Raw genomic sequence first — 23,018 nt, forward strand, 5'->3', positions numbered from 1 at the left:
ACCGCAGTTTTAATTTATTTTTGTTGCTGGCCTTTCGTTGCATGATTATTATGTTGTTGTTACGAGTTAATGCGATATATTGTGACAATTAAGATACACATTAAAATTATATATATTTTAAATTGTGAGTTTAAGTCCGGTTGTCCAAAGAGACGTCACATCAAAGAAGAGTGCACTGGCAACAACACACTGGTAGAAGATCTCAAACAACACACTGGTAGAAGATCTCCAACAACAGACTGGTAGAAGATCTCCAACAACAGACTGGTAGAAGATCTCCAACATCAGACTGGTAGATGATCTCCAACAACAGACTGGTAGAAGATCTCCAACAACAGACTGGTAGAAGACCTCCAACATCTTACTGCAGCGATCCCGTAGGATTCTAGTATCTGTTATGAGGTCTACCTAAGTGTGAGTGTGGCAGTCGTGCAATCTTACCCTAAATCAGAAGAGGACAGCGCAGAATGAATTTAAGTTAACCCAGTCCAAATGGGTGGGATGGTTTTATTTGAAGAAATGGTCCACACTCTAACACCGTTTTTTTTTTAATTTATCTGGTTACAATGTGACAGTTATACAATGTCTTACTCTCTGGTATTAATGATTAATTTACCAGTTAACATGTTTTCCTTTCTGTTAAAACCCCCTGCACATCTCCAGAGAAATGTCTTCATGATGACAGCAAGTAAATAAAATCTAGGGAGAGATTCCAAGTTAAGAACCCTAAGACTTTTTTTCCTCTCTCAGCTGCTGCTTTTATATCATACCAACAGAAGCAGAAGTGAATACACACCAACAGACCCATGTATGTGGAGAAGAGTCATTGCTTCCAGGTGTGAGACTGGACATGTCCAGACTTGCCTCAAAACTAAACTAAAGCTTACAGTAATATCCCATTGAGTCAGGGGCCTCCTGCTGTGAGAGTAAGGGTGTCTTCCCTCTGCTGAATAGTGACACCTTTAGTGATAAACTATATCAGAACTTAAACTCTTTCATGTCAGTTTAACAAACCGTGTACATTTAGTATATAAGTATAGAGTGACATCATGCATTTTACATTGTGGATTCTACAAAATTATATTTGATTATATTAACTTTTGTTTTAATTATATATCCCAATATGGAAACCTCCTCGCTCTCTGGTTATAAATGTTGACAGTTCTGGTCCTCCACAGTCCTCTCTTTACTTGGACCAAAACATTTATCATCACAAAACGTCAAGGTATCGCATTATATACGACTTACTGGGACTTACCCAAATAGTTTAAACCTAACAATAATCACTGTCTTCAGTCTCAGGTTCAGAAGAGCCTCCAGGGTTGTCCTCAGTCTCTGGTTGTAAATGTCTCTCTGGATCTGAGTTCCTGGCTGGTTCTGGTCCTCCACAGTCCTCTCCATCAGCTTCTGTTTCCATGTGTTCAGCTGAGCTGCTGGCTAGAGGCTCTGCCTCTCTGTTCTCTTCAGTTTGAGTTTGATGAAGCTGTGAGGACTGACGACCAACACACTTATGGATTTTGACCTGATAGCTCTGTGTAAATCTTTTTTCACAGACACTGCAGCTGAATGGTTTCTCTCCTGTGTGGTGTGTCATGTGTCGTTGTAAAGTTGCATTCAGGGCAAAAGCTTTCTCACAGACTGTACAGCTGAATGGTTTCTCTCCTGTGTGGATTCTCAAGTGTCGATGGAAATGTGCTCTCGTTGGAAAGGATTTATTACAGATTGAGCAGCTGAATGGTTTCTCTCCTGTATGGATTTGCATATGTTCCTTTAAACTTTCTCTCCGTTTAAAAGATTTCTCACAGACTGAACAGCCGAATGGTTTCTCTCCTGTGTGGATTCTCATGTGTCGTTGTAAAGGTTCTTTCATAGCAAAAGCTTTCTCACAGACTGCGCAGCTGAATGGTTTCTCTCCTGTGTGGATTCTCATGTGTCGTTGTAAAGGTTCTTTCAGGGCAAAAGCTTTCTCACAGACTGCGCAGCTGAATGGTTTCTCTCCTGTGTGTGTTCTCAAATGTCTATGGAAATTTGTTCTCCTTGGAAATGATTTCTTACAGACTGAGCAGCTGAATGGTTTCTCTCCTGTATGGATTTTCATATGTTCCTTTAAATGTCCCCTCTGTTTAAAAGACTTCTCACAGACTGAGCAGCTGAATGGTTTCTCTCCTGTACTACGTCTTGAATCACTGACATTGTCTTGTTTATTTTTCTGAGAGTTTGAACCTGGTTCTCTGGGCTCCTTCGAATCTCCAGTATCAGGTTCAGAAGAGCTTCCAGGGTTGTCCTCAGTCTCTGGTTGTAAATGTCTCTCTGGATCTGAGTTCCTGGCTGGTTCTGGTCCTCCACAGTCCTCTCCATCAGCTTCTGTTTCCATGTGTTCAGTTTGTCTTTGATGAAGCTGAGAGGACTGAGGTTTCTCTTCATCATCTTCACTCTTCACAGGGACAGGAGTGAATGTGGACTTGGTGATATCAGCCTCCACCAGCCCTTGAAGCTGCTCTCCCTCCTGACTGCTCCAGAGTTCCTCCTGTTCCTCTTTGATGTGTGGGGGGGGCTCTGGGTCCTCCTGGTCCAGACTGGAGCTCCACTCCTGCTGCTCAGGGGGAACCTCTTCTTTAACCACCACCAGCTGCTGGACGTCTGCAGGAAAGAGGAAACACATATTCAGAGAAGCTGTAGAGTATTAGAATTTAAAATCTAACCACGATTAACACTTCTTTAACTTTGCAGCCCTTATCCATTAATTATTTTAAATGCTTTTGCAGATGCCCTGGAGAGTTTCAGGTGAGTTAGTACTCTAGCTGATCTAAAACATAGTTTCACTGCCAGTTAGCAAGGCGTCTGCCGTTCACGGAGTGTGAGGCCTTAGCCTTATAGTTTGTGACCTGTCTGCAGAGTCGTTAGCTGAGAACTGGTGTTGGAGTTTCTCAGAGTAGTTGTTTAGCATCTCTCTCCGCCTCGCTAAACCTGTACTTGGACTCAATAAATGTAATATCATGGAAAATATCGGTAATTCAATTTATAAAGTTGAAACTTATACATCACATAGATTCATCACACACAAAGTGAATTATTTCCAGCGTGTATTTGTTTTAATCTTGATGATTAAATTAAAGCCAAAATTCAGCATCTCAACATTTTAATAAAACATAAGACGAATACAAAATAGATGTTCTAATATAGAAACGCTGTCCTTCTGAAAAGTATGTTAATGTTCCTGCTGTCAGTACTTGGTTGGACCTCCTTTAGCATGAATAACTGCATCAATGCGGTGTGGCATGGAGACTATCAGTCTGTGGCACTGCTGAGGTGTGATGGAAGCCCAGGTTGCTTCACTCGCGGCCTTCAGCTCGTCTGCATTGTTGGGTCTCGTGTGCCTCATCTTCCTCTTGACAGTACATAGAATCTTTTGGTAACTGTTAAGAGTTTATTGAAGGATAAAAGTGTTTTCATAATGTATATACTATTTTCATTAATGTGTTTTCATTAATGTATTCTCTAGGGGTGTAACGGTTCACAAACATTTCGGTTCGGTACGTACCTCGGTTTTTTGGTCACGGTTCGGTTCGGTACGTTTTCGGTACAGCAGAATTTTTTTTCACAGAACAAAACATATATATATATATATTTTTTATTATTATTAAACTGTGAATAATGTATTCACTCAAATAAATACAAAATATAATAAAATAAACATTAAGGTGCAGCATTTCGATTAACTGAAATAATCTGTATTTGAACTTTACTGTACTAGTACTCACAAAACATAAACTATTAGTTTTGGGTTTTTAATTATTATTAAACTGTGAATATTCACTCAAATAAATACAAAATATAATAAAATAAACATTAAGTGCAGCTTTTCGATGAACTGAAATAATCTGTATTTGAACTGTACTGTACTAGTACCTAAGCAGCCAGTTTGACATTATGACTTGCTTGTCATTGTATTTTCATGTTTTTTTAAAGAAAAATTAACTTGTCCACATTGCTTGCCGAAAGGGCAGATCTGCTGGCACTAACAATGTCTCCTGCTGTGGAGAACACCCTCTCGCTAGGGACAGAGGTAGCAGATACAGCCAGGTAGCGCTTTGCTAACATGGCAACATAAGGATACTTGGCGTTTGTAATAGCTTTGGCTCGGTCTGAACTCTCTGCGAGTGGTGGAGGCTTAAATGCTAGCGGGAGTTGGGTTTGCACTTCAGTCTTTTTTCTTTTGGTACCGGTGATATTCACGTTCGGGTGATGCCTTTTCAAGAGTGTGCAAGTTTGATGTATTGCCAGCCGCGTAACCAATGTTAGTTGAACAATGCCGACAAACAGCTTTGGTTCGGTCCACCTGTCTTTGTCCTTCATCCTTGTACGTAACTGCGAAACCAAAATGTTCCCAAACCGGAGACTTCAATGATGCTGGAGGATTTTCGAGCTCAACTTTATCTGCGTTCGCCATTAATTTTCGACAGTTCCTCAAATTACTGACTACATTTGAACGCATCCCTCTGACCAGCTCTCATAGTATGCCTCTCATCCAATGAAATGACTTGCTCGCTCTATGACGCGTTGAACCCAATGTGACCAAATTACTCTGAATGCTGCGACGCAGCACCTGAGATTACTTCCAAAAAGTTGTTCACGTTCTCAATTTTTTACGTTTAACGTTATATTCGTTCGGTACACTTCGGTACACACCTGTACCGAACCGAAGGGCCCGTACCGAATAATTTCGGTACGGGTACGTGTACCGTTACACCCCTAGTATTCTCATAAAATGTGTTCTCATAAAATGTGTTATGTAGCAACAGAGAACAGTCTGTTCTCTGTCAAATGGCACACATACACACACACACAGATTCACAGTCACAAGATTCACACACTAACAAATAAGGCGTTGGTCAACACCACATGATTGTCTCATGTTACTGTTTGTTGAAATAAAAAGACTGCACTGAGAGAAGGCGAGTGAGAGTTGGTTCTCCTAGCTGAGAGTTGGTTAAGGAGTGGACATGGCATATGTCACTCGCCGATTCTCCTAGCTGGGAGTTGGTTAAGGAGTTGACATGGCATGTCACTCGCTGACTCTCCTTGCAGCAAGTAAACTTGAAACATGAGTACTGTTATCTTTGTTCACTGGGTTCTGGTTATTGAACCGAGCTGGGGTTTACCCTTACAAAGTAATATAGATACCTCACATTAATTGGTCCTTCGAGCCGGAATCCAATACATCGTGACGGGAAGGAGGAGGGAAAAGACACGCCGCAAGTCTGTCGACAGCCGGGATCATCAGCCGACCCCGAGAAAGACCCGGGACGCAGAATTCGTGGCCGGGCCGGTGCTTATATGTCCAACCTCCCTCATCCTAGGCACGATTGACGGAATCCAACCGGACCAGTGACCACAGATAACGGGTAAGATAAAAAGTTGATATACATGGTTACTCCGCCATTTAAGGAGGTTGATAAAACGTTGATAGAGAAAGGCTACTCCGCCATTAAGGAGGTTGATAAAACGTTGATAGAGAAAGGCTACTCCGCCATTAAGGAGGTTGATAAAACGTTGATAGAGAAAGGCTACTCCGCCATTAAGGAGGTTGATAAAACGTTGATAGAGAAAGGCTACTCCGCCATTAAGGAGGTTGATAAAACGTTGATAGAGAAAGGCTACTCCGCCATTAAGGAGGTTGATAAAACGTTGATAGAGAAAGGCTACTCCGCCATTAAGGAGGTTGATAAAACGTTGATAGAGAAAGGCTACTCCGCCTAGGAGGAGGATCGACGTGCCTTTGGGTACACTTATGAGTGATTGAGTGAAAGCAGTGTGTAAAAGTGTCACCAGTGGAATCAGCGCACAGAGTGGAAACCTAACGGTGATAACATAAACTCTGTGGTCTGTTGAAGTACACTAGTGGTGAATTAGGAATTAGGTTCTGACCGGCACGTTGTACAGTAGGAACACCAAGCTAGAATCATGGGGTCCAATGGGAGTAAGCCTGCCGCTACAGGGGACATGAGATATATGGAAATATATAGTCATGGCAGCACCAGTTATTGTAGCAAATGGTATAAACTGTACGGCTTCCGAGGAAAGTTGGAGAAAACAGCAGTAAGAGAATTAAGCGACAAATTGAGAGCAGCAACAGCTGGAACAACACAAGGCAAGAAAAGAAAGAAGTTAGAAGCTCAACTACGAGTTGCAGCTTTATGGGCTGAACAAGCCCATAAAAGGACAGGTGGAGCAGAAGAAGGTATGATAGCAGCGGCTGTTTCAGTGAAAGCAGACGAGGAGACAGGGCGTTCAGGGTCAGTTGACGCTGTACGCCGCGAGAAAGAGAGAGCGATAGTGGAAGAACACAAAGCGCAGGAACAAAGAATAAAAAGGAAGCAAGAGAAAGAGGTATTCCAGATCAAAGAAAAAAGACATAAGAAAGCATCAGCATCAGCTTTCTTCATAGGAGAAGAAGGGGAAGAAAATCAGATTTTCTTTGTGGGACCAGGACAGGGGAGAGGCGGGTTTAACAGAGGACGAGGGAATGATAGAGGAACAGGCAGAGGCAGAGGAGGAGGCAGAAACGCAGAAGGCAAATGTATCTGCTACAGGTGCGGAAAGGAGGGGCACATGGCGAGGGACTGTGAGGAACAGAGACCACAGAACAAAGAAGGGGGACAAAAGGGACAGTACAAAGACGAAAGACATGGCCCCCCCCCCCTTCACATAACCTACATAGTTATGACAACTGACTAGACGTAGAAAAGGAAGAAGAGGACGTCCACACACATCACATTGACCTTTCTGAAGTATTCAGAATAAACAACAAGATAGTACTCCCTGTTAGTCTCTATTAAACAGCAGCTCATTTGAGTCATGGGCCGTGCCATGTCTCAACAGGAGGGGATGGTGACAATAATAAATGAACACTTCCATACATACAACTATATTACATTTTCTAAAAACTTTTGTAGAGCCTGTGTAGTATGTTGCAGACAATGCTCAAGGCAATGAGCGACCACAGAGAGGAAAGTAGAAACATGCATGAGAATCACGCCCACGGCAAAAGGGTTGTCTCCCTTTGAGATCATAACAGGAAGGCAATTCAGACTACCAATCACAGACGAGGTGAGGGAGGAGGATGATGCTGAGGCAGAGACTACATTAGCTGAATGGATGAGCAGACTCTTCAGAAGCAATGAGATAGCTCGAACAAATAACCTGCCAGACATTTCTACTCCCTTACAGGATACCCGAGTGCAGACTGGTGACCAGGTCCTCGTGAAGGTGATTAAGAGGAAGCATTGGCACTGTCCACGGTGGTACGGCCCCTACACGGTACTGCTGACAACACCGACTGCACTAAAAATCGCCGAAAGAACTACGTGGATACATCAGAGCCACTGCAAAAAGATAATACCTCTCCAACTTAACGACGGATAAGTGGTGGAAGTCCGGCTACAAAGGGCGGTGTTTCATTAGGAAATACTGGTCTCAACCCCGGTGAAGAAAACAACAGAACCACTATCACAACTAGACTATGTTGGGAAAGGTGTTGTGTGTAGTGACCCTGCTGGGTCTGACGCTAATGACTATAAAGACACTGTAACCAGCTAGTAATTATGAAAAACAGGAGGGAATGTTAGAGTTTATTGAAGGATAAAAGTGTTTTCATAATGTATATACTATTTTCATTAATGTGTTTTCATTAATGTATTCTCATAAAATGTGTTCTCATAAAATGTGTTATGTAGCAACAGAGAACAGTCTGTTCTCTGTCAAATGGCACACATACACACACACACAGATTCACATGACTGACAGTCACAAGATTCACACACTAACAAATAAGGCGTTGGTCAACACCACATGATTGTCTCATGTTACTGTTTGTTGAAATAAAAAGACTGCACTGAGAGAAGGCGAGTGAGAGTTGGTTCTCCTAGCTGAGAGTTGGTTAAGGAGTGGACATGGCATATGTCACTCGCCGATTCTCCTAGCTGGGAGTTGGTTAAGGAGTTGACATGGCATGTCACTCGCTGACTCTCCTTGCTGGGAGTTGGTTAAGGAGTTGACATGACATGTCACTCGCTGACTCTCCTTGCAGCAAGTAAACTTGAAACATGAGTCCTGTTATCTCTGTTCACTGGGTTCTGGTTATTGAACCGAGCTGGGGTTTACTCTTACAAAGTAATAGAAATACCCCACAGTAACACTTTATATTAAGGTACACAAATTAACCATCAAGTAGTTGTTAATTAGCATGCATATTAGCAGTATATTGGCTCTTTATTAGTCATTCTAAAACACTTATTAATACTGAAATATTAATACCACTGAAATAGCGTTAAAATCAAAAGTGCCTTTAAAGAAAATATATTCAGACAAAGTATTTTATGTTCTAGTTTTTAAGGTTTTGCAAGAAAATCCCAAACTTGTCTTTTAGAAACTAAATGTGTTACCAAGTGATTTCTACCAGTTGTAAAGTTTTACAAACTGTATCTAGAAGTATCTTAGCAGAAAAAAGTAAAAATCAGTAGTCATCAAAAACTACATTGTTTAACTGGAATGTCTTACTTAAATCAAAAACTGCCAATAAGAGCACATTCTTCCCTGACAAAGTATTTCATTTTTCTATTTTGAAATGTTTGCATACATAAACGTGTATCTTACATTTCCTTTGTGAGAGAATTACGCACAAATCTGTCATCTCAAAACATTCTATTGCACTATTTTATCCGTTTTATGTCCTCTATATATATCTATATGTATATATACACATATATATACATACATATATACATATACATTAGTGCTGCACGATTAATCGAAAAAAGATCGTGATCTCGATTCAGACACCTATGCGATCTCATTTCTAAATTACGACGATCCTATGATCGGCGATTTAATTTTTAATTAAAATATATATATATATTATTTTGCTTCTGAATAATACCAACTTGCAATGTCAATCATACTTAAAGGATGTAAAGCAAATATACTCTATACATTTAACATTAAAGTACCATGATCGCATGCAAATGGTAGTGTTCTGTCTGTCTCTCCTCCTCTCATGCAGTGTGAACGCTGCAGCCACTAGTGTTGCCAGTTTTTGCGGAAGGAATAAGCAACCAGGTTTATGAAAACAAGCGCAAAAGAACATGAGCACTTTAAACCTATATATGTCGGGTCGGCTATTTGAAAATAACCTATCTACAAGCTCACAACCGCAACAACCATTATTACTTACTACCAAGCAACTTTACAGAAAGATAAGCCCAATGTGGCTTATAATAAGTATACCTGGCAACACTCACTGACTGCAGGAGCCGGCAGTATGTTTACAGAAGCGTTAGCATTAGCACTGATTAGCAAAGAGTGACGAGAGCGACTAGTAGTACAAGAAAAACATAAATGAGTGACGAGGAGGTCGAGGACAATGACAACAACACCGATGAAAATCCCGGTGGTGACTCTGGCGAGAGTGAGAGGGAAGTTGTGCTTGTGGCGAAAAAAGGACCACATTCATCCAGTGTGTGGAACCTTTTTGGATTTGATCACTGTAAGCATTGTTCTCGCATCGTCGCAACGATGTCAGGTAACACCACAAACCTATTAAATCACCTGCAATGTCACCATAAAATACAGTATGCTTTAGCAAAGAAGGACAACCCGAAAAAAAAATCAAACCCCCAGACAACGACGCTAACATCCATAAGCCAAACGTTATTCAACGGAACACCATATTCACACAGCTCACGAAGGCACAAAGAGATAACGAAAGCCATCACCCTGTAACAAACAGGTTGGTGTTGTTGTACAGTAGTTGGGTGTCCACTGTGGACAGGTGCTACTGCAAGGTTTACATTGTGTTATTATAAAGCTGCAAAAATTCTATTTTTTATGTTCAGCACTCAAGCAGCAGCAATATCTTTATTTTAGTTACTGTATGTTTTGTTACCAGAGAGACTTGAGATTAAGTCAAGCACTTTGTTTAAAGCCACAGTCGTTGGCTGTCAAATTCATTTTAGTTACTCTATGTTTTTGTTACAAGAGAGACAAATGTTGGCTCCAGGTGCCACATTTTGAATGTAGTAATGTTCGTTCAGTATTCAGCAACTACAGACTAAAGACAAAGTTATGTTTTTGTTACAAGAGAGACAAATGTTGTCTGTTTAAATTCATTGTACTCACGTGACGTCTAAGAGTAAGAGTGCAATAAATATTTTCATTGAAACGATGAGAATCGTGATCTCAATTCTTATGGAGGAAAATCGTGATTCACATTTGAGCAATAATCGTGCAGCACTACTGCTACAGGACAACACGGAAAGTGCACGATTTGGACGCGATGAGCCGTGCTAGTTGAGCACGCGCGTGAGCTGCGAGCACCGGAGCCTCCCAGCGGCGAAAACTGAGGCTCCGTGGTAAACTGTGGTAACATGAAGAGCCGTTTGGGAGCCGAAAGAGCTGGCGCATTAACCAGTTAAGCCCGAAGGTCCCCCCAGTGGACCCCTCCCACAGTTTTTTTTCTCTCACATGTCTCAGGGCTTCTTAACATTTATGAAACTATTAATGTTTCATACCATTTTAAAGGTAAGAAACTCCGCTAACTGACAATAAGAACAATTGTTAGCTAAAAAAAACACAAGAGTAATACCAAGCCTTTGAATTAGCATTGAGCGAAAAAATGCTAACTAATGCTAACGCTTTTTTACACACAACACACGGTAGAAATGCCCTTATTACTATCTTAACTGCACAAACAAGATATACGATTTAAAGCTGAGACTCCACAGATTCCACACATGTAATGTCATCACTGTCCGACCTCGAATTCCTGGATCTATCAGCCAGAAAAGAGAAAGTAAACAACATCCGGTTCCAAAAATATTACAATAATTACGTCTTACCTTTTTTGATTTGTGATCAAAAGTTGTGTTCAACGGAATAAAAACGCATCTCAAGGTTAATCCAATGTCTTTGTGTCACGTATAATTTGTTACTGATAATCAATCATCATATTTATGGCAATATACTCGGTATAAAGTATTGCCGTCCAGGCTTGCACTTTCAGATATGCTTCGTTTGCTTCTCTATTACGTCCGCTATGGTAATGTTTACGTAGATTTGGGAACTGCCCATCGATTCTATTGGTTCTGATGGTTAAGAAAAAGGTGTAAATCACACGAATCGACCAATGGGTTCCAGAGATATGGTCCTGCGTAAATTATAAATAATGGCAGCCAGCTTAAGTACATTACGCAGCCGACTTCATTTATTGTTTACAACGTAACGAAGCAGGAAATGCAGCCGGACCCAGAGCGCACGGAGCACAGAGCGGACAGCAGATAACGGAATTGCAGTTTTATTGCTTATAGATTATCAGAACATTTCAAAGGGGACACAGCCCCATTGGATATTAATCTATGGATTAACTACATCATCGTTTTTATCGTTTTAATGCCATTGAAGACCAGTTTAGACCAGACAACGAGGAAGGTAAGTCATTGTTAGCCTAGCGCATTAGCGCTAGCGCCATTTGTTTTGATGTACGTTTTTGTTGATAACGTCGCGAGTTTGTATCTTTCAGTGTTGGGCTGTTCAGGTGGGCACCGTTAGATTCTGTGTCTCCTTGCGATCATAAACAATGTGTTGGATGTGCAGCTAGGATAAGTAATAAGGGAGCGAGGAGTGATTTTCGGTGCTGTAATAGGTTAGCATTTTTCGCTCGGGGCTAATTCAGAGGCTCACTGTAAGAGTAGGCCTATTTTATTTTTTATTTTTTTCACAACAGTTGTATTTGGATGGAATGCATACCTATAGTGATAATTCAAAGTAATAAAATGATTTTTACAGTGAAAAAGTTCAAATGGAACCGATGGTTCCCAAATTACCCAGAGGTGAGTCCGCTTAGACTTTATTTTTCTAAATCTCTCTAAAAAGGTCAAATGTCACTTGTTTTGTATCAATCTTGATACAGGGTACTTATTATATGTTATAGTTTGGATTCCTAAAGCTTTTAGTCTACTAACCCATCATGCAAGGGTGGTTTTCACTATAAGTAAAGGTTTTTTTTTAGGTGGACATTAGAATTTACATGTTTTTACTATGTTCCATCTGAATTTACTTTAAAATAAAAACATCTATATTGATTCTGACACTTCTACATCCAACTCACAGATGTAACCTTGCTTTGAGAAAAATAATTATTAATTTACCCCTTTTAGAAGTGAAGATATATCATTTGTTGTGTTAGTGGCATTTTCGAGCCTGAAACCTGAAAAACAGGCTCAGGGCTTAACTGGTTAAGAGAGCCGAGCCAAATGATCCGGCTCACTAACGTAAAAAGACAGTATCTATAAGGGACGGTTCAAGTCAAAATTCAAGCGCCCCCCCCCCCCTCTCGCTGGTCCGACGGAAACACTGGTCGTAATATAGAGTTCTTAAAAAGGAAAATGCAAGCTGCAGTAGGTAAGGTGGAAGAATGAGCAAACAAATGGGATTTAAAAATATCAATTGAAAAAACCCAAGTCATATGCTTTGCTAGTTGTATTTATTAAACGATATGGACAAGTCCTAGAACAGGTTAGGGTGGTTAGGTTTCTTGGAATCCTATGTGATGAAAAACTTACCTGGGGCAAGCATATTGACAAAATCAAAGACGACTGCAAAAAGATTAATAATTTACTGAGATGTCTTTCTGGGCAAGATTGGGGAGCAAGGAGAACCTCATCACTAAATATATATTGGGCTCTAATGAGAGCAGCCCTGGATTATGGATGCATTGCTTATATGTCTGCTGCAGAAAGCAACCTTAAACGTGATGTGGTACAGGCTCAGGCTCTCCGAATATGTAGTGGAGCATTTAGAAAACTTCACCTGAATCAGCAATACAGGTTGAGGTGGGTGAAATTCCACTGCGGATTCGGAGGATCAAGCTTTTGTTGGCATATTGGGTTAACATTAGAGGGCATAGTAATGCTCACCCCGCAATGGCAATCGTACTGGAGTGTTGGGAACATAATCATTCCACAACTAACAGCTTTGGGTGGATAGGAAATGCTCTAGCACTTTAAATGCATCTCTGTGCGGGTTAGAAGTCAGTCCCACTATTTCATCATCGCCTATACCTCCGTGGAGATTTAATATCCAGCAATCGACACAAGTCTGCAGCTTAAACTAAAAGATAAACCAAAACAAACACCAGTTTGCACAAAAACATATTGACCAACACACAAATAAAGTGTTTATCTTCACAGATGGCTCAAAAGACCCAGAGAGTGGGCGTACAGGCATTCTTTATCCCTCAATGTGAAGTAGCAGTAACAAAGAGACTCTCAGATCATCTCTCAGTATTCACTGCAGAATTAGTGGGAATATGGCTAGCACTGAAATGGGTTGAAGAGAACAACCAGCCCAGAGTTCTTGCAGCATCTGACAGCCTAGCAGCTCTGTGGAGCTTGAAATCTGCGAGGTCAGTATGCTGGGTTAAAATGTAGGGGGCTTGAAATGTCCTTCCTTTGAGTTCCTGCTCATTTTGTGGTAGAAGGGAATGAGGAAGTATACAAATTAGCTAAAACCATTATTAATGTTCATTTACGGAAAACTTGGCAAGAATACTGTGATGTCAGCGATACAGGAAGGCATCTCTACAGCATCCAGAAACATGTAGGGGTCGAAGACGAAGCAGGAGCCCACGGGAAGAAAAGGTAGTTACGCGGTTAAGGACACACAGGACTAAACCAGAAACTCACATAATTGGCATGCACCCCACTGGACTCTGTGCAGATTGCAATAAACCGGAAACTGTCAAACACTGTGGGGAATTTGCTGGGGACATCAGAGGAAGTCTTTAAACTGCTGAAACAATTCTTAAAAAGAACTGTAATTATAAAAAGAGTTTAGGTTTTATTGTTTTTATTTTATTTGCATTTATTCATTTTATTTTTCCTGCCAATCTACTGCTCCACACTCCAGTCCAGTAGGTGGCGGTAATGCACCCATTTGTTGGTTGCCAACCGAAGAAGAACAATGAAGAGAGATTTAATAAATAATCTAAAGTGATAATGGAGAGTAAACTAACTTCACCGCGGTGTCTAACGTGATAATAGAGAGTCTAAAGAGTTAATAAAGAGGGAACAGACCTGCTCTGTGGATCTGAAGCTGAGGCTGTAAAACAGCGTCCAGTAGATTCCGGTGTCTCTCGTTCTCCTGTTTTGAACGAGACAGTTCCTCCTCGTACTCTGCTATCGTTCTTTCAAACAGAACAAATATGTCTTCAGCAGCCGCAGTGAGTCGCTGCTTCACCAACGAGAGCAGCACAACACTCATGTTTACTAAATCACCACTTCCCGTTTCTCTCACTCTGTGTTGCTAGCGTGTTATCAGCTAGCATGCTAAGCTAGCTTCTAGAGTCCGAACTAGAGGCTTCAGAAGAAAGAGCACAAAGTCAGAGGTTCATCCAGACACACAGACGATGGATCAGCCGCTCACACACACTTCCTCAGGAACACCGAGAGAGAACCATGGATGTAGAGAGAGAACCCACGAGACGCGATCTGGTTCCCAGTTTAGAAAGAGCGTGATCATTACTTCCGGTGCAGAGGACTTCAAAATAAAAGCGGCTATGATTTCCCCTTACCTAAACCCAGAGCCATATAATAGAAGAGTTATGACATCTCCGTTCACTCCAATGGACCACTTTTTTACAGCAATGGCGGATCGTGGAGCCTCTCAATCGTTCCCCGGAAGTTAGCGCCAAGGCTAGCAGAGCTGTGGAGTTGCAGCATAATAGACCGTTCGTGACGGACTTTTAAAGGTAAGAAGAGGTTTAAAGATTTATATTGCGGATATTATCAGTACATCTGATTCAATTTAACATGTGTATTAAAGGATGTCAGTGGATTATCCCTAAATTAGTAGATTTAGGGAACGTTTACAGATAACAGATTAAGCTAGGATACCGAAGCAAGTTAGCAACAGACGTTGAACAGCCTTTTAATTGTGAATTCCGTTCTCTTAATGTCATTTGGTCCAACGTTGTTGAATTAGAGAAGAGGGGCTTCTAAACGGGATTGTATGCAGGGGTGGAGGGAGTTAAATATTAGATAAATATAACTTTGGTGCATGTAAGAGTGAGTGTTTTTAGCAGAGCCATATTGTGTCCTTGTGATTATGTTGATTATTACCTGTCTGTATAATGTTGCAGCTCAGCTGATTTTGGATTGATGGCAAAGGGAGAGGAACTTAAGTGAGAGTGAACACACAAGGTAAGTTTAATACTACTGTTTTATATAAGTAAGCATACTAAACATGTATTCTATCACTGTATTATATAAGTAATCTTGTTAGTAACCTACTGTATGGCAGGTGGAGGGGCAGTGATGTTACAGGTGGAGGAGCAAAACTGCAAGACTGCAAACTCACAAGACAGAGAAATGGAAGTTTGTTCTCCATAGATGAGGTTGATTTCACTTCAATTTTTTCATATTTTCTAAAGATGTGGAAATGGCACAAAAAAAAACTTGAGAGCTGTAACCAAGACAACTGTAACAACATGAGTAGAGAGCCACCAAGGTTTTTCAAGTCCCTCTCTTACTCCATTTTGCCAACCCAAACTTCCAGGTACATGACGGGACACCTTGCTTGTTTTTGTTGTTTGCGCTCCTCTGGCAGGTGGAGGGCAGTGATCCCTTCCCTTCTTCCCTCAATCTTTGAGACTAATGTAAGTAGAAGACATGGCACTGTAAATGTTCGAACATTTAAAATATTATACCACTTAAAAATAAGAAATATTACTTTTGTTACTAAGAATTCATACTTATTATACCTGTGTCACCTTTCACACTATCGCTGTGATCATGAGCTATGGGCTTTGTACATACAGGTCCCGGGGTGAATCGTGGTGCAGGGGCCCTTCTCTTTTTGACCACAGGGCGATGCACGAAGATGGTGGGTATAGCCTCTGCTCTCAGCCTAGTCTTGCCCTTTTTTGTCTTGACAAACTGGTCTGCATCAAAATGTGCCTGCGGAGTGACTTGAGGTTACTTCACACACAGAACAACTCAGTTTTGTCTGCCCACATACATATTCCATAGTGGTTGAATACACAGTATTAGGAAACACTTTATACTTACTGGACATGTTATACTCATTACATACTGTATATACAATATGACCAAGAATGTGAGACAACTTTATAGAAATTCATATCACATATGTTACTGATGCCATTTGTCATACTTTGTTAAACTCACAAATAATAAAGTTCCATAACTTCAGTTGGGAACAAAGACCACACCTTATCTCCCCAAGGCAATTTCCCATCCAATAGGTGTGCTATATAGGTGTGTATAACCCTTTCTCCTGTCTGTTTATCCCTCTTTCAGCACAAGAACCAGAGGGGGATTCAATGGAGCCTGAATACCTGCACTGAGACCCTCACCCCAGGGGCGGACTGGGACTACAAATCAGCCCGGGACTCTCGACCAGCCCACTTCGGTACCGCCGGCCCACCGCGGTACCGCAAGTAAACCATTTTTTTGGACGAATGCTCCGGGCCAGTGGTTACAATGGTGGGGCCAGTGATAATACGAGTCCACCGGCCCGGAGGTAGACATTATTTACCCTTAATGTCTATCGCTAGTAAATTGTCGACGGGGGGGGGGGTAGACAATTTACTAGCGATAGACATTAAGGGTAAATAATGTCTACCTCCGGGCCGGTGGACTCGTCCAAAAAAAAATCGACTAATAATGAAGAAAATTAACACATTTGTTGCAATAGTAATTTATGCATAACTACATTACTACTTGTAGGCTACTACAACATTTTAATCATCAGTTCTTCCTCATTTTCCTCAATTGTTCATATTTGGTTTATTAAAATAATGATATTGTGGTCATTGTTAAAAAATGTCTGCTATTATTATGAGTATAGCCTATTATTATTTGTATAATGCACTTTCTGCCTTCCTGTCATCAGGAGTTAGACATGTAATGGCTATGTAATTGATTTGATTAGAACCTTCATTATCCTAAACTGCTGGGACATTTTGCCAATACCTTTATATGGTCTACTCTTCACTTACTTGTCAGCATAGGTCGGCATTGATGTACAGAGCCGACAGAAGACCTTGTTTATATTGGCATCATATTGAGAGGTGCTGCCAGTGACGCGTCCTAAAACCAGGAAGTAAGGTGCTGGTTCCCTCGATAAGGGTTTTGGAAAATAGCTGGAAATAAGGTCTGTGGAAAACAAACCTGTTTGATAAATGCATGTTTTGTTCAGCCAGATAATCTCCACATGTCTACCCTACTTTTATAATTATCGAATCATAAATCTAATAGATAGATTACAAAAGGTTTTAGGACGCGTCACTGCAGCCAACTCCATCGATCAAGCTGGCTGAAACTTTCTCTCCCTCTTCTTCTCATGCTCCCTGTCACTCTCCTTTAACTCCTCCGGTGACTTTCTTTTATTTGAAGATTGTTTTTTGCACGGCGCTTGGCCGGTTACCGCTGGTATTAAAAACATTTGGCGAATGCTTAGGTGGCGCGATAGTCTGTAGTGAAGGAGCGCGCTCCGGCTCACGGGAGCCTGCTCCCGCTGCGCTCCGCAGCAAACAGCTGTTTGCTTTTCACCCAACAACGACAACCGACTCACGGAACGCTATGTTGTAGCGTTGATAAACGAAACAATTTAACTAAATTGCTAGTCAAAATACCAATACCACAGGACAATTTTTTTAAAGAAATATTTTTAGTGGCCCGAGCCGGCAAGTGGAAAGTAGGCTACGTTATGCTGGCCGGGGTGTCTAAAATAGTGCTTCCGGGCCAGCGGGCCATTTAGGGTTACCGGCCGGCCCACATCGTCCGACCGGCCCACTTCAGTACCGGCCCACGGGATTCGTCCCGAAAGTCCCGATGGCCAGTCCGCCCCTGCCTCACCCTGCACCCTGAGTCTCAACTCTGTGTTTTTCAAGCCTTTCCCTGTTTTTTGTATTAAACAAAACATTAAGCTTTCCCAATGGTGTGGTTTTCGTTTTGTGAAAAAGTGCAAATAAAGTGTTTGTATATAAATCACATATTTTTTTGCTGTTGGTTGTGAAATTGCTCCTGCTTCCTCCGCTCTGTGTCAGTGGGGAAGCCGTACATTCGTACTCCTTTCTCTGAGCGATTGGAGCATCCCCAGGCAGCACAGCAAACCATGGTGGCGACTAGGAGGCAGCACAGCACACCAGGACAACAAGGAGGAAAAGGCACAGACAAACTGCATGATATGCTATTCAATGTTTATTGAATTCCATGTATTTGCAATGGATGTTCCTAAAACAACACATTTAACATCATCATCATCATCATCATCATCATCATCATCATCATGCTGCTGCTGCTGCTAGTCCTTTGATAGTCACCTGTCGGTCGCCTGTCCTTTCTGAAAGCCATAAAGATGACATTAGTCATTTAGATAACTTGTGTCCTCAGTTACCATGGTTACTGAAACTACCATGAATTTAAGAAAATGGTAGACATTAATCTAATCTGAATTTTAAAGCATTACTTTAGATCCCCTCCCTCTAAATATATCAATAAACATTAGAAAGTGATGCTCCTGACTACCATACAAGTTTAAGAAGATAATATTGGTTTTAAAGAATTCAAAGCTATAAATAAACAGCAACAGGCTCTTTAACCAAGGCACTGTTAGCCTAACATGTAAACTAGTTGTTCACACTAATCCTAATATTATCACTTAATATTAGCAAATTCTATTTTATTTTTAAAAACATATTGATGTAAATACATACACATATCGATTTGTTGTATAAATATTGCAAATCAAAACCTTTATTCACTAATAATTACCAAAAATCGTAGTTCTATCTCCTGTTATCAATGCATTTACATTGCCCGCCATGAACTTCCGGGGAACGATCCTCGTCTACATGAACCACGTGACGATAACCGTTTTTGGACTTCCGTTGTCGTAACTCTTCTATTATATGGCTCTGCCTAAACCTTTAAGATACACAGACATGGAGCTGCGGAGAGAAACCGGTTTGTTTGCCCCATGGGACCTTTCTCTCTCCGTTGACTTCAATACATAATTTTTCCGAAATAATGTCCCATGGAGGTCCACCGGAAAGGGAGTGACTTAGCATGGGCGGCTAACAGATAGCTTCCAATGCATAAGATGAAATGCACTTTATTGATCCCAATCTGGGAAATGATTGCGTTGCAGCAGCATAACAGACAAGGCATTGCACATGAGAGAAATTAAAAGAGTAGAAATAAATACTTCTAAAATGTAAACATCTCCAAACAGAAATAAAACAGCATTAAAAGAGAAGAAAATATACATTTTGAAATACCAATTTATAGTAAACCAAATATAAAGTAGGATATTATATTCATTAAGTGTGTAAGGAATGGACAATGAAATGTAAATGTAAAATGTACATTGTGCTAAAAACATCTCTGATTTGTAAAGAGAAAATATATAACAAGGTGGTCCACCTTACCACTCGACCTAAACTCAAGAATTGAAATCGTTAAACTCAATGTTCTACCTAGATGTCTCTATCTACTCCAATCTTCACCAGTAGAGGGCCCCCAAGGTCCATTTATACATTGGTACGGACTGATATCCAGATTTGTTTGGGGGGAGAGGCCAAGAGTTAGGAACAGAACTCTCCAGCCACCCAACGAAAGAGGCGGTATGGGTTTGCTCAAATTGCTGGAGTACTGCTATGCTGCTCAGCTAAGACCTATTTACTGTTGGTGTGAACCGGAATTTAGAGCAAAGTGGAAGGATATGGAAAATGAAGTAAACCAGATTCCAATTCAAAATATGATTGGGGATTATAAACGATATAAGGAACTCAAAACTAAAATGGGTCCAATAACAGTGCACATTGGATCTATGGTTTAAAGTATTGAACATATATAAGATTCAAAATGATGCAAATATAATACAATGGGTAGCGTAAGATGGAAACTTCAAACCTACAAAATAAGATCAAGGTTTTAAACAATGGGTAGAGAAAGGAATAACAGCTTGGTGTGTTTTGGTTAAGGAAGGGGAGCTGGAGGGTTTTGATCATCTGAGAAAAAAACACACATTGGGAACACATGAATTCTATAGATACCTTCAACTAAGGGACTGTTAGAAGAGGGAAGTCGGATCAGATTCTTCCAAGGAGGAATAATCTGATGGCTGCTGGTGCAGAGGTGAAACGGGGACGGGTAGCGCAGTGGGTTGCACGTAGGTGTTTGGATCATGGGGTCACAGGTTCAAACCCCACTGCAGTCAGCATGTCGTTGTGTCCCTGAGACACTTCACCCCAAATTGCTCCTGTGGGGATTGTCCACAGTATTGAGTATGTGAGTCGCTTTGGATAAAAGCGTCTAACAAGTAGTCAAAGTCAAAAAGTCAAAGTCAGCTTTATTGTCAAGAATTCTACATGTTGTACATCCAGAAATCTCAAAATATCATTTATCGCAGTCCTACAGTGTGACATATATACATCAAACAGAAAAACAAAAAGGGCCTAGATAAACTTGGTATACATTAAACAAAATAAAGTGCCTAGATAACCGGGGTATACAGTTTAAAATGTTAATAATACAATATATTTAAAGTGTTCAAAGTACAGTTTCAGTGCACTAGCAGCGGAGATGGGCAGAAAAATGACTGGTGCTCGATGAGGGAGGTTGGTTGGTTGTGTGTGTGTGTGTGTGTGTGTGTGTGTGTGTGTGTGTGTGTGTGTGTGTGTGTGTGTGTGTGTGTGTGTGTGTGTGTGTGTGTGGGGGGGGGGGGGGTGGTGGTTAGAGTCCAGGACCATTTGGGGCAGGGGAGAAAGCTCGGAGGCAGGGTGGAGAGTTCAGGGGAGAGATGTCAGAGGGGGGGAGAGAGTTCAGCATCCTGACCGCCTGGTGGAGGAAGCTGTTGCTCAGCCTGATGGTGCTCGAGCTGAGGCTGCGGAACCTGCTTCCTGAAGGCAGGAGGCTGAAGAGACTGTTGGAGGGGTGGGTGGAGTCACCCACAATGCTGAGTGCTTTGCGGGTGAGGCGGGTGTTGTATATGTCATGTAGTGATAGGAGTGAGGCACCGATGATCCTCTGGGCAGAGTTCACTATGCGCTGCAGGCTCTTGCGGTCGGCGGCGGTGCAGCTTCCAAACCACAGCGTGATACAGCTGCTGAGGATGCTCTCAGTGGCGCCTCGATAAAAGGACAGCACGATGAGGGGCGATGCTCCGGCTTGCTTGAGCTTCCGGATGAAGTACAGGCGCTGCTGGGCTTTCCTCGCTAGTGCGGTGGTGTTGTTTTTCCAGATGAGGTCATCAGTGATGGTCACCCCAAGGAATTTGGTGCTGGTCACCTGCTCCACAGCAGCACCGTTGATGGTCAGGGGGAGAGGGGGTCGACGGTGGGTTCTCCTGAAGTCAACAACTATCTCCTTTGTTTTCTCCAGGTTGAGGAAGAGGTTGTTGTTTTGGCACCACAGGGCCAGCTGGTTCACTTCCTTCCTGTAGTTAGTCTCATCGTTGTTGCTGATGAGACCCACCACAGTAGTGTCGTCTGCAAACTTCTTTCTTTTTTTTTTTTATTCTTTATTTATTTGGGGTCACATTATAATACAAGTACAGTTTTTTTTCAAATCATATATTTTTAGAGACCCAAAAGTGACAAATGAAATAGCAAACAAAATTAGTCAAAATAAAATAAAAACGAAAAAGTACACAGGGGTTGTTTGAAATAGCAAATGTCTACACATGTAGACATTTGCTATTTCATATCAACATGCATATATGCATACAATACACACACACATACATGTGTCCATACATACACATCTATATACATTCAATCGGTGTATAGGAACAGTCAAACAAGGGATGGTCGTCTTTGGGATATGTAAATTCTCCACTTTTTCCATATTTCCTCAAATGTGTTTTCCTGTAGCCTCATTGAGAATGTGATTCTTTCCATGATATAGATTTCATGGATTTTGTCATACCAGTTGTCAAGAGAGGGGATGTCTGCTTTGAGCCATTTTCTAGTTATTGCTTTTTTTGCTGCAACAGTAAGAATTCCAAATAATTGTTTTGTTTTTAAGTTTGAGGGGATTGAATGTACGAGCCCAAATAGAAATTCGTCCCAGTTTAATGGGATTTTTTCCTGTAGTATTATTTCAATTTCTACATGGATCTTTTGCCAAAAAGTTACTATTAAAGGGCAAGTCCAAAACAAATGGTAGTGATGTGCTAACTGAGAACCACATTTCCTCCAGCAGCTGGGGGGCCCTAGCTGATGTGATGACTGGGCAGGGCTGAAAAAATACCTGCTCAGCATCTTCCAACTAAACATTCTGTAGGTGCCTAAGCTAGAGATCTTCCATTGAAAAGTACAGTAGCTTGTCCAAACTTCGTCAGGGATGGTTTTTTTTGTTTCGTTTTCCCATTTGTGTTTTATATAGAAAGTATTTTCCTTTTTAATATCTTGAAGAGCTTGGTAAAGTTTGGAGATTACTTTCATCCCTGTGTCTGATGTGTATGCACTGGTGAAAACTATTAATAAAGGGTTTTCAAGGGCCTTCTGGCTGTCTGACAGGGAACTATTTAAGTAATGGCGTACCTGTAGAAATCTAAAAAAATCACCGTTATTCAACCCATATCGTTTTTTTAATGTTTGAAAATCAAACATAGTTCCTTTGCTGAAAAATGTGCAATATGAAGTAAGGCCATGTTTGGCCCAGCCTTTAAATGTTGTATCTAGCTTGCTTGGGGTGAAATCAAGATCATGTGAGCACCATCTTAATATCTTCATTTCCTCCAGCAAGTCACTCCTGGTGATGGCCCTCAGCCATAGTTTTAAAGAGAGGTTGATCCAGCGGTTATCTTTTTCCAGTAAGTTTTTAATATGTTTTTTATCCCCTAACCTTGCCTCGATTGGTACTTCTCCTGATACATTATTCTCAATTTCTTTCCATCTAGCTCTGTAGTCTGGCTTGCACCAGCAGAACAAGCTT

At 41.2% G+C, this 23,018-nt stretch overlaps 1 protein-coding gene across 1 annotated transcript; it reads right to left on the minus strand.

Moving 5' to 3' along the window:
• Positions 1–563: 563 nt before the first annotated feature.
• Positions 564–14,614, minus strand: LOC117557234 (zinc finger protein 260-like). Its single transcript, XM_034232959.1, has 2 exons — positions 14,130–14,614; positions 564–2,640 (listed from the first exon to the last, which is right to left on the minus strand). The coding sequence occupies exons 1-2, from the start codon at positions 14,314–14,316 to the stop codon at positions 1,274–1,276; spliced, it is 1,554 nt and encodes a 517-aa protein (XP_034088850.1). The 5' UTR covers positions 14,317–14,614; the 3' UTR covers positions 564–1,273.
• Positions 14,615–23,018: the final 8,404 nt, after the last annotated feature.

The sequence above is a fragment of the Gymnodraco acuticeps genome, unplaced genomic scaffold (assembly GCF_902827175.1).
Source record: "Gymnodraco acuticeps unplaced genomic scaffold, fGymAcu1.1, whole genome shotgun sequence".
In the NCBI taxonomy this organism is placed as follows: Eukaryota; Metazoa; Chordata; class Actinopteri; order Perciformes; family Bathydraconidae; genus Gymnodraco; species Gymnodraco acuticeps.